The sequence below is a fragment of the Perca fluviatilis genome, chromosome 14 (assembly GCF_010015445.1).
Source record: "Perca fluviatilis chromosome 14, GENO_Pfluv_1.0, whole genome shotgun sequence".
Classification (NCBI taxonomy): domain Eukaryota; kingdom Metazoa; phylum Chordata; class Actinopteri; order Perciformes; family Percidae; genus Perca; species Perca fluviatilis.
In genome coordinates, this window is record NC_053125.1 from 32,731,135 (window position 1) to 32,744,221 (window position 13,087).

At 38.6% G+C, this 13,087-nt stretch overlaps 2 protein-coding genes across 3 annotated transcripts in view; one reads left to right on the forward strand and one right to left on the reverse strand.

Annotated features, from left to right (window-relative positions):
• Positions 1-558, forward strand: part of LOC120572879 (protein turtle-like) — a 24,971-nt gene extending 24,413 nt beyond the window's left edge. For both annotated transcript variants that reach the window (XM_039822390.1, XM_039822387.1), the window contains exon 3: positions 1-558. This exon is cut by the window's left edge and continues 74 nt beyond it. In XM_039822390.1, the coding sequence (XP_039678324.1) occupies positions 1-93 (93 nt within the window). In that variant the 3' untranslated portion in view covers positions 94-558.
• Positions 1-13,087, reverse strand: part of LOC120572814 (low affinity immunoglobulin gamma Fc region receptor II-like) — a 208,107-nt gene that overhangs the window by 127,637 nt on the left and 67,383 nt on the right. The gene's annotated exons all lie outside the window — the stretch shown is intronic.

Consider the following 13,087-nt stretch of genomic DNA (forward strand, 5'->3'; position numbering starts at 1 on the left):
ATTCTTCTTCTCATTTCTGTCTCTTTGTATTATATCATGTATAAACGGCGTAACGGTCCCACCAAGAATCCTTCATACAAAGCACCGAGGTGACCTGAGTGTCTGAGTCCTCCGTCTGAAAGAATCAACAGTTAAGAAGAGAAAAATCTGTTCAATAAGAGTTAAGGTTGTAGAAATGATGATCCAGCCGTTAGCACGCTCATATCAGTCGTTTGTGATTTTCATAATATCCAATCACACCTTTTGACTTCTCAAGCTTCAGCCTCTGAAAACTGGAATGTGTTCTACTATCTGTAATGAAAGCTTGCTAATGTTCTCCTGACAGTTAAATAAGCTCGTTAATGTTCTCCTGACAGTTAAATAAGCTCATTAATTTTCTCTGTTTCACTGACAAATTGAAATGGTAATGTTCAGACAGCTAATTGAATGTATAGATGTGTAACATTTCTGAATGTTTTCTTTATGTTTCACTTTCTGCACTTTAAATCTATGTTCTCATGTTGCACAGCACTCATCTCTTGACTTTTGTTCTATAAATAAATATGTTAAGATTGAAAATGTTTCCTTTTTTTTAATGAAGTGGTTGTTCTGGATCAATGCTGCCCAATTTGGAGCCAAGTTTGGCCCGTCCTCCCTATTTGTTTTGGCCCGTCATGACATTAGACATTCTTATTCCCCTCTTATTTAGAAAGTGCTGTATAATCCTAACCAACGACGACACGTACATCTTGTGCAGCTAAAAAGTACTTAATCTGAGTTTTACGGTGATTGTGTCGTATGCAAATTGTAAGAGTTTGACAGCTGGGTCCTTGGAGGTCCAGTCATTCGTGTAGAGGGAGAAGAGCAGTGGGGAGAGGACACATCCCTGAGGTGCACCAGTGCTGATTGTCCGTGTTCCAGATGTGACAGATGTAAGTAATTTAAAAAAGACTTCATCTGAGTTTTATGGCGATATAAAGCACAGTGCTGGTAAACTTCTGTATTATATCACATACGTAAATTTGTCTTCGAAGATTTGCGGTATTCTTCAACTTTTATTTTTGGCCCGTGGCCGTCCATCCAGACAGGTTTTGGCCCTTTTTATATGAAAGAAATGAGGTGCCTCTCTTCTGGATCAACGGAGGTACATTCCAGGATGTAGCCTGATGTCTTCTCTCGGTGTGTTTCTGTTGTCTTAACTCTGTTTTTTTGGGAATGTGGAAATATTTCTATAATCTAGATATGTTATTCTTAGTGTTATGGTTGTAACCCCTGTAAAATGTATAGACTCAGGACACAGTTAGCTCCGCATACCGCATACTGTTTGACATCGTAGTTAAAGATGCTGTCTTTGTGACTTTGACATTTTAATGTGTTAGTTTAACCCTCCTGTCGTCTTCGGGTCAAATTTGACCCATTCTCAATTTTTTTATATCAAAACATTTGGGTTCCTCCAACCAAATTGCCCAAAAGTAACCGGAAGGTGAGAGAGAGAGAGAGAGAGAGATGACTTTCTCATCTTTACAGTTTGAATAATTTGAGTGACTTCACAATAATATAGAAAATATATAGATTTTACAATATACAGTACAGGCCAAATGTTTGGACACACCTTCTCATTCAATGTGTTTCTTTATTTTCATGACTATTTACATTGTAGATTCTCACTGAAGGCATCAAAACTATGAATGAACACATATGGAATTATGTACTTATATACAAAAAAGTGTGAAATAACTGAAAACATGTCTTATATTTTAGATTCTTCAAAGTAGCCACCCTTTGCTTTTTTTGATAACTCTGCAAACCCTTGGTGTTCTCTCAATGAGCTTCATGAGGTAGTCACCTGAAATGGTTTTACCTTCACAGGTGTGCTTTGTCAGGGTTAATTAGTGGAAGTTTTTCCTTATTAATAAAAAGCAAAGGGTGGGCCTGGGAGAGAATCTAAAATATAAGACATGTTTTCAGTTATTTCACACTTTTTTGTTAAATACATAATTCCATATGTGTTCATTCATAATTTTGATGCCTTCAGTGAGAATCTAAAATGTAAATAGTCATAAAAAAATAAAAGGAAACACATTGAATGAGAAGGTGTGTCCAAACTTTTGGCCTGTACTGTACCATATGCGTAAAAAACAACAACAAAAATCAAATTAGGGTCCTATTTGAAGGATCTAAGAGTGCATTCACACACACACACACACACATTTGCAGATGGCTGAAGTCCTCCATCAGGTTCCTGTACCCCTCATCCTGTCCATCCCTAATACACCCAGCAATTAAAGTGACATCATCTGTTGCCTGACAGCGTTGTAGCAAGTCAGAAGTGTACTGGATGGACATTAACGGAAAACATAATTCCCTGAGGGGCTTCCTGTGCTGCAGATCGGTCTGAGAAACAGTCACATTTACACACACACACACAAACCGAGACACACACCCATAGACCACTGCATATTAGACTGCTTGACACTTGACAGTACGGCAGCTTATCATGCCTCCTGACAGCAGCAGATCTCTCTCAGCTCTCATGGATATATTTCTGCTCCTGTTGTTACTTCTGACTGAAGCAGCTTCTGGTAAATATCAGATTTTATTGTGAGAAGACTCATGTAGACTTTATTTCTGACCTGTGTTGTTATGGTGAATGTGTTTGAAACTCATATTAATTATTTACTTTGATAAAAGCTCATACGTTATGATAATGAGACTAGATTTTGGTATAATGTGGTTTTGGTTTAATTGCTAAACGACACTTGGCACCACTACAGTCTGCACTACCACCAGACTTCGACTTCTCTTTATTGATCCTTTTGGGATGACTCCCACAAGAAAATTGGATTTCCAGCAGCTTACAAAACACTTACAAAAAACAGGATAGAAAAAACAGTATGAGATAAAACAATAAACTCTTAGCTAAATATAGCAAGTAGGGATAAGAATGAAAGTAAAACAAAAATCACGGAAAATAAAATAAAATAAGATGACTGTAGAGAACTCTATAGAGGATAAATATAGATAAATAAAGATAAATATTTAGGACTGTATATGGCATTGTGTTATTATACAGTGAATAAATTACATTTAGCAGAAATTAGCAGTTAAATTAAAATTATTGCACTTAAGTGGTGGAACAAGTTATTGCACAAAAAAAAGAAGAGTGTCCAGGTCCAGGTCCATGAGAGTAGATTATGAATTAATTGCACAGTGAGAGGCTACCACTCCTTCCCTTCCTTCCTGTTCTGTTCTGTCCTCTTTATCATATTTCCTCCTCCCCCCGAGTGAGGAGTTGTAGTGTATGATGGCATGGTTGGTCCTACACTTGGGAAGGAGAAGCCTTCCACTGAACAGGCTCCTCTGGTTGCTGATGACAACGGTCACCTGAGCTAAACTGTTCACATCACCTGCAAAACTCATGTAACTCTTCCAGGACTTCTCACATGACCACACTCACAATAGTTGTTTCACAACCTACAGTATGTCTTTCATCCTGTCTGTAGGTATTTTGTCCTTTTCCACTGTCACATACGGATGTAACCTGTCAATACCAGCTCATCATGTGTTAACAATTAGGGTAATGATCCAGTCAAGCTTACACACATATTGCAAGAGCACCATTGATTATCTACTCAAGAATGCTCACACACATTTGACATGAGCACAGTTACACCTTTTCCTTACCTACATCCACATTTCCTAAAAACATGTAACTTTTGTACATGTAAGCTCATTTGTCATGATAATGAGACTAGATTTTGGTGTAAAAAAAAAGTGTAACAAACCTATTTTTCATGTGATATTTAAAAATGTAGACCAACAGCAGTGACCATAGAGCTAATTATTGTCTGTTAGCTTGTAGCTTCAGCGGCAGACTATTGGAATCATCTACAGTGAAATACGGTCACACTTTATACCGTTTAGCTGTCAGCATTTTAACATGTTTAATCCAGTTACTACTGTAGCTAACACTAGGCTAACGTTACCTGCTGTTTAACGTGTTATTAGTGTTTACTAGCGTGACATGCAACAATGTTTCTGGTGCCTCTAACGTCTGTTTTGGAGCATCAGAGCGCAACGCAGACATTTAATTGGCACCATAATGAGGCACCGAAATCCATGTTGCTATTTCGTCCGGTGCATACCGGGCACCGGTTCGTCGTTAACGTGAACATGTTCACGGCAAATGCGCATGTGTGGAAAGCGGTCGCACAACCGCTGAAATGGCTACTTCATAGTATCCTTCAGCAAAGGAGGAATGTAGCACAATATGGATGTGAAAGCAGTGTGACAATCAAATTAGTTTTGGTTAAAATCAACAAATAATCATGTTAATTTAATTAATCGTTATCTCAATGTTGATCAAAATAATCGTGATTATCATTTTGGCCATAATCATGCAGCCCTAGTAAAAACACATCTTTTCTGACTGCACCTCGGATGATGGTGAAAAAATAAAAATGTGTGCATGTCTGATGAAGATTGACTCAAAGGTGATTTGAGTGGATGGGTGTGATTCTTACTTTCATTGCTGTTTTGATCATGTTTTGCTATTTTAGATTTTGACTGGACTGAGAGGGTTCATACCATGCTACCATATCTGATGATGTTATCTGGCACATTACCATAGTCTCTGTCCCAACTCTAGTCTGAGAAGAAGTGAGTTCTTTGGGCCAGCGATCCCACCAATTTAATTCTAAAATGATGCCAAGATATTTTGTGTGAACACACCTGTTGAACAGTTCCCTATGGTAACTTGGGCATGGCATTTCACCTGTCTGGGGTCAAATAGGATTTCTTTGGTTTTGGTGGTGTTGAGGCTAAGATGGTGATGGTCACACCAGACCTTTCATCATTTCATCATGGTACACTGAACTGAACCTTGCAGCAGGCTTAGTATGATTGTGTTGTCTGATAATTTGATTAGATCATTATTTGGCTGCTGACTTCTGCTTTCACTGGTGTGAAGTGTGAAGAGGATAGGTGAACTCCCACAGCCTTGAGGTGCTCCTGTACTCCAGTGTCTGACCTCTGAGAGAGAGACCTCTACCTGTTGGGATCTGGTTGTTAAAGGAAGAGTAAAACCATTTGATTTAGTTTAACTTCTGTACAAGCCGGTGAGGTTGAAGCGTGTTGAAAGCTGAGCTAATATCTGCCTGTGAAAAACTAGTCCTCATATATCCAGCGAATTTAAAATTCCATCACAAAGAAAGCGGAAGGAAACGGAAAATACTATAATTTAATTGAGTCTTGCGTTGAATAGAATTTTACAAGTGACGACAGTTTACAACTCAGTTAGTTTTGAAACTATTGATTTTGTGAAATTAGTTTTCTACAGAGTCCTGGATGTTGAGGTCTTTTGAAAAATAATAAGTAATGAGTTTTATTATTATTGTTTTTCAGACCTGATTGAGGTAACAGTGCATCCTGGAGATGATGTCATTCTGCCATGTCAGGCTGCTCATCCCTCCATCAGAGCTGCAGAGTGGACCAGACCTGACCTGGAGGAGCCAGAATACGTCCTGTTATACAGAGATGGACACCTGGATCCAACCCACCAGCATCCATCCTTTAAGGGCAGGGTGGAGCTGGTGGACAGAGATCTGAAGGACGGAGACGTGTCTTTAATTCTGAAGAATGTGAGCAGCATCGACAACGGAACATACGAGTGTCGAGTTGCACCAGCTGGTTCAAGACATAAGAAGAGAGCCATCATTGACTCGGAGCCAATCAGAATCATCCGTCTGCAGGTTATAGACCCAGCAGGTGAGTGAGTTTCTCTCAGTGAGTTTTTTCTGAGTATCAGGTTGTAGCTGCAGTTTCAAACATCAGAGAGGATGAAAGCTGCTCCTCTATCCACACATTTACTGACTCATGTGTTTTATTCATCTTCAGGTTCTGAGAATAGAAACTCCTCTCCTGTAGGCCGATACCTTGGACTGGCAGCAGGTGTTGCAGGTGCACTGCTTCTTGTAACTGCTGCAGTCCTGACATATAAAAGACATAAGAACAAGAGATCAGGGCCGTCTGCTGCTGCTTCTGCTGATGAAGCATCAGGCGATAAGCCCGTCTGACAACTCCCAGAGCTCAGCAGTGCAAAAACATTTTACTCGAGTAAAACATATCCCCTCCGTGAATCTCCACCTTACCGTGATGGAGGGGTCTGTGTACCCGATGAGTCTGGGATCTGTATCATCTGGAGCTCTGAGATCCTGTAGGGTCTCCATGATGAGATGGTCCCAGAGGAGGGTCAGACTGAGAAGGATTCACTTCAAATGAACTTTACCTTTAGAGAACTAGAACATTTTACTCGAGTAAAAGTACTATTGCTTTAAAGAAAAACGTTAGGCTATTTATTTGATACCTGAAAATGGTGCTCAGATAAAAGATAACTCATTAAAATGTTCTGTAAGAGCAGAATGAAGCAGCCAACACAGAGATGTTCAGACAATATAAACTCAGCAGTATTACACAGAAATACTTTGCTCCATTAAATCAGCAAATGTAATCCATTACTTCAGCCCTGCTGTACTCAGCGCTGATATATCACAGCAAGCTTTTAACAGGCAATGTTGTTTCTTTAGTTGTAAATATCAGCAGGTGCACCAAATGTCTTATAATCAGGTGTAAAGAGCTCTCCATCATGTTATCTGTTTGTGTGTTTGATTGAGTTAATATTTTATATGGAGTGAATTTTAAATGCTTGTTTTCTGCTGGGTAATATAAAGCCTTGTGTTGCCTTCTCTCTTCCAGCTAATGATTTAAAATCAACTAACATTGAATGGTTCAAACTGAGGAGTTGATTACCAGTGTTGGGAGTAACGGCGTTTAAGTATAACGGCATTACTAACTGAGTTATTTTTTCAGTAATGTAGTAATCTAATTAATTACTTTTCCCACCGTTGCAACGCCGTTATCGTTACTGAGAATGTAAAGTGGCGCGTTACTACCATTTGGTTGAATGAAGCGCGAGGTGTCAGGCTTTGGCTGCACATCAGCTGCCTGGAGAGAGCATGGGGGGGGATGATGACACCGTTGCAAATGTGATGATGATTGGCTGGTTGGGCGGATGCTCTGCTCACGCTGTCTCACTGCACGCTCTGACTACCACTAAACACAAGACAGCGACAATGGCGACGAGCCAGGGAAATTCAAATATAGCGTTCTCGAACTGGAAGTACCGGCACTACTTCTCGCTCATTGAAATTAAAGGCAAGAATGTTTATGTAACATGCACGCTATGCCCAGGAAAAAAAAGACTTTATCCACGTCTGCCTCAAGCAACTCGAATATTATGAAGCCCCTCACATCAACTCATGCTAACACGACCCTTGTTACTACTGCTAACCCAAGCCAGAGCCCAAATACAGCTAGCGTGAGCTCCAGCGAAGGAGACGGAGCCACTCTGTTAAAACAAGCAACGCTCGATTTTTTTGGGTCATTTTCCTTGTCTTTTTACCCAAGTTTACATTTGTGTGTCTTAATTTTGCACTTGAATTTTATTTTATAAAATTCAAGTGCAAAATTAGTGCATAATATTTATGTAGTGTATATATAGTTTTTATTTCTATGCATATCATATGGCAGGCTGCAATCTATTGTGTTCAAATAAATACCACATGTTCTAAAATACTGTTTATAGTGTTTTTATTCTTCAATCAGTTAATATAAACATCTTTGTTGTTAAAGATATTATATGTTACTTTGCTGAGTAACTAATTACTTGTACAATGTGGTAACTGAGTTACTAACTCAATTACTTTTTGGGAGAGTTATTTGTAACTGTAACTAATTACTTTTATAAAGTAAGATGACCAACACTGTTGACTACATTGTGAATATTGTTGTTATTGTAATTATTAAAGCTTCTGATGCAGCTCAGAATATCTCAGGGGGACATAGAGGACGAGTCTGTCTCTAAATAAGACCTTAAACTGTATAGCCAACTGTTTGTTTTTGGAAAAGGTTAAAAGCTACCTCGATAAGAGTTATTATGGTGGTGCTGTCTTCCTAGACCTAAGGCAAGCTTTTGATACTGGTCATCACAAAATTCTTTTATCTAAATTAACATATTTAAATTTTTCTGAGCAGGCTCTCAAATGGATACAATCATACCTGTCTAGTAGAAAGCAATTAATCATGCAAAGTCCCCACTCTGTGAATGTCCAGTAGGGGTCCCCCAAGGCTCCATGATTGGTCCAATCCTGTTTACACTGTACATAAACGATCTGCCAGAGGCATGTAAAAATGTTGATGTTCAGATGTATGCAGATGAGGCTGTAATCTTTAAAAAAAAGGTGGCAAATAAAGTTAAATTCATTTTGCAGAATAAACAAGTTAGGCCATTTCTTGACACCAAAGCTGCCAAGTTGAGTATTATTTTATAAACTGGTCATTAACTAGCATAACTAAAAAACTGATAAAGACATTGTCATTTCACCATTGAGATATCTTAAGTCAGAGAGCCATACATTTTTAAACTTTGACAATTTCAAACATTTCAAGTATGATTGGTTGGTATATAAAGTGTTACATAACAGATTTAAAGCTAATTAAAGATGACGAGAGGCTTTTCTGTCTTTCATTGTTTACATGTATCGGCATAAAACTATTTCTAAGTCAGGACTGATTGAAAATGAAGATCCATTTCATGTGAAATCATTAGTTGCAGCCAGTGATGCCACTACTACTATTACTAGTAACGCGTTACTCTAATCTGAGCACTTTTTTCAGTAATGAGTAATCTAACCCGTTACTATTTCCAAACCAGTTATCAGATTAAAGTTACTTATCCAAGTCACTGTGCGTTACTATTTGTCATTTTCCTTAGTAAAAATATATCCCAATGGCTGACTTTCCTGTAAGTTCTTCTTTCCTGTGACTTTTTGTGTTGCTTGAGATTGACCTACAATACTGCAAAATCACTTGTTTTAAATGCCAGGATGACCTCCTGTCAAAAGACTATATTAGACTATATTAGCCCACATGCACAACCCCTCCCTTTATCCTTGCACTATTGGACTTATTTGCACTACCACCATGACACACACTCTAGAGCACCTTATGCACAATAATTGCCCTGTCACTGCAAGCGTCTCATGCTTACACATCCCTTAGTACAGTCATATGAATATCAGGGAAACTAAAACATCAGGGGAATGCATTATGATAGATGTTCTCATTAATAATTGTTATTTTTCATATTTCTGCTAACTTATGCCCAAACATGATTGATACAAATTGAATGATTGTTGCCATTTGTACAGGCAATAGTGTAGTCAGTGTGTTGTCTTTACTATGCTTGATTTTGCCTGACCTGTATTTTACAGTTACCAACGTGTGTGCTTTCTGAAATCCTAAATGAAGTGGTACTACAGGAAGGAGATAAGGCATACTACAGATTGGCTCTTGTGTGTACCACCTTCAGGGACACTGTGCCCACTGACTCCTTCAGGAGACGGGCACATTTTCAGTGGATTGACAGTAAGTGTTTTAATAAAGGGTGCCGTGGTATACAATACTTGAGTACCTCACGCGTGTTTTCACTAACCTTATGGAAATATTCACTTTTGGTTGACAATTTGTTTTCCACAGGTGTCGCTACATGGAGCAGGTTTTCTGAGTCCTACAGAAAAGAATTCCTCACCATGTACACTGTGGACACCTGTCGTGAATGTGGAATGCTTTTCAAAAACTGCACACCTGGTAAACCTCTTAACACTGGATGTATTTGAATCTGTCATTACACACAGTATTGATGTCATAACTACACTGAGACCACATCCTGAGTCTAATGGTCACTGGTCAGTATAATCATCATTCTGTTTTTTCTTTTTCTTTTACAGGATATGTTGGAACAGGACAAAGGGGTGTACTTGAAGCAATTTACTCCGAAGACCCACATGCAGGTTACTGCAATCACTTTTGCCGCCAAATGCAATAGGTAAAAATAAGGTGTTTGTGTGAAACAAAGGGGTGTGGGGGGGAAAAAATAATTGAATATGTATTTGCTACTTTTATTAACTTTTTTTCTCTTTCAGGGAAAACGGACACGCATACTACCTGTTGGCAGACAACCCTGAGCCAGCTGGGTGTTTTTCAAGCTGCAGGCCACCGTCACAATTTGTGGCTGGAAACTTGGGAGTGAATTTTGAATTCTCCAGTGTTATTACAGACTGTTAATGAATCGTTGATGACAAAAAAGAGATGTCATATTCAGCCTATGTTTAAACAACCTTTGGGTGAACTTTTTGTATCATTTTGAAAATTTTAAAACTAACATCTATTGAGTCTACTTTATGCTTTTTTGGTTTTAATAGCGTCCTGTTCAATGTGTAATAAAATTCACATCCTCTAAATATTGAGTCCATTTCTGAACACTGTGGGGAGATCGTGTGTACAACTGGTGATCCAGTTTATGGAATGCATTGCACCAATATGATTTTCTACCGAGAGCTACATGATTATCATTTGTTAATAGAGACAGTCTGACTTTTCCATACCCACAGGATTAAGGGCCTACATGTACGTACAGATACTGATCCATAGATATATTGTTCTATATCTATGTACTGATCAGCATTAAGTCCTTTGGAATCACATGTAAACTGCAGTGGAGGGTTTTTCTTTCAGTGCTTCGACCCAGAGAGAGCCTTCTAGTCCTCTTGTGACCAGCCTACGAAAAAGAACACAGACAGTATGACAAGGTCCAGGTCAGAAGGCGAAACACATTGAGGCTTCCTCCAATTGTGTCCCCAAACATAATGGAAGGAAAAACAATAAATGGGGACAGGTATGTCCTATGTGACATTACTGTCACATAGTACATAACTTACATCCACTTATTAAGACCAAAGCCAGTAATTGTTGAGTTGTTACATTGTCATGTGTTTTTGCTTACTTCTAAATAAATAGTTTTGCTGTTTGCAGTTCAATTTATTATACATTAGCAAATACAAAAACTAATCCAATACAACATGAACTGATTGTTTTTTGAATGGCATTCTGTAGTTCCACCCCAAACTATAAAAACGGGCATTTCTTTAGAAAAATACAATTTTGAAAAACATAATTATAAATACATTTTTTGTAAAGTCAAAAAAGAAGGGGGCTTTTTTTTGTAAAGTAAAAAAAAAGAAGGGAGCTTTTATTTTGAAGGCAAAGAAAAGAAGGGGGCTTTTATTTTGAAGGCAACGAAAACAAGGGGCCCCGTGTGAGCGGCATCGCGACACCACGCGACAGTCGTGTAGCTAAAGTGGATCTGTACCGTTACTGAGGAGTTGGCAGCACTGACTGACAGCGGTCTTCATTCATAGCGAGCAGCGCGGAGCCAGACAGACCGACATTAGTGGACCAGAGTTCGGCTGTAACACGGAGGATTTCCCCCCAATTATGGATCTGTTCTCTGCGGATTATAATGTCGACAAAGATAAAAAATGTATGCAACAAAAGGTGACTGTCCTGCGGCGATGACAGTTACGTTAAAACGACTAGTTAAAGTAAAACAGAAGATTAGGCAGCATGGGGGATACCTCCAGCCCGACACCGGCAGAGACGGACACATGGATCCGGACATCGCGCTCGGTGACGGGGGAAAGCTCCGCGGCTCCTCCGGCAGCAACAACCAGGAAGAAGGGACACCGTGAGAGGGTGAGGAACCGAATAATGTTTGACATTTAAAGACATTGTCTTTGGTGTTTTAATGTGTTATGTTTAAAAGAACTCGGACTTTTTTGTTGCGTGGTTGCGTGCACATATACCGGTAGGATAAAAGGCAGAATCAAACAGAAATATTTCTGTCTTTATTTAACCCTTGTGTTGACCGTGCAACGTTTGGTTTTTCTGGGTCTAAAACTAAAACTATTTGGTCGTCTTTTTCAACACTTTTTTTGTCGCTTTTCCCGAATTATTTTTTGACGTTTTCATCACTTCCCCCCCAAATTTTTGTCACCTTTTTCGATGTTTTTGTCCATTTTTTTTCTGCGCTTTTTTTCTGCGGTTTTGTTTTCCATTTTTTTTCTCACTTTTTTCAACGTTCTTTCGTTTTATTTATTTTTTTCAAATGTTTGTTTCAAACCGCAATGAAAGTATTGACCTGATCATTTATCTTACTTGCGAAGAGCGATGTAGGGAACCATGTAGGCTATATGTTAGGCTATTTATTTATTTTTGACAATTTGGTTGAAAGAAAACCCAAATTTCTTATATAGAAACTTTGAAAACGGGTGAAATTGGACACGAGGACAACAGGATGGTTAAAAGAAGTGAGGGTCGCAGTGGACCTGCAGTTTTATTGGGAGTTTGTGTCCAAATAATAATAATAATAATAATAATAATAATAATAAGTTGTATCCAGTAGCCTAGAGCATAGAAAATGAGCGCTGCTTCTCCGTGTGTGTAGTTGAGACTCTGGGGACAGAAAGCAGAGCTGTCCATGCTTCATACTGGAGCAGCTGGTCAGAAACGGGGCCCAGATGTGCATATTAATAACTTTTAAGTCATAAACCTCTCCTTGATCTTACACATTTCTAACTGAACAGTTTAGACTCAGAGAGATGTCACCACAGGTAGCAGATCTGCGTTTTCTAGGCTTTTTCCCCCTCAGTATTATGTATTTCTGCTTTGTTGTTTATTTTGTTAGTGATAATGCTCGCCCGGTTGTTTTATTCTCTTGAATATGCCTTTTGGATTGCGAATGATTGAATGCAATAAGACATGAAGGCATGTCCCGCCCTTCTCTGCCTCTGATTGGCTGTTTTTGTTGTTGTTTTCTTTGGTTGGGATTTGGTTTAGGTCGGAGGAGGATTGTGATTGGTAAAGGCTAGGGCTCCACGTGAGCTGAAACCTGATATTGGGGGTTAGGGGGGGAGACTTCCGTCTTTTTCCAACCGTCTTTTTCCCAACCGCAACAGCTATTTTCAGGTTTCAACATACATACATACATATATATATATATATATATATATATATATATATATATATATATATATATATATATATATATATATATATATATATATGTATGTATGTATGTGTTGTATATATGTATACTGTTCACCATGTATATGTATGTGTATATAAATGTGTATATATATATATGTGTATATAT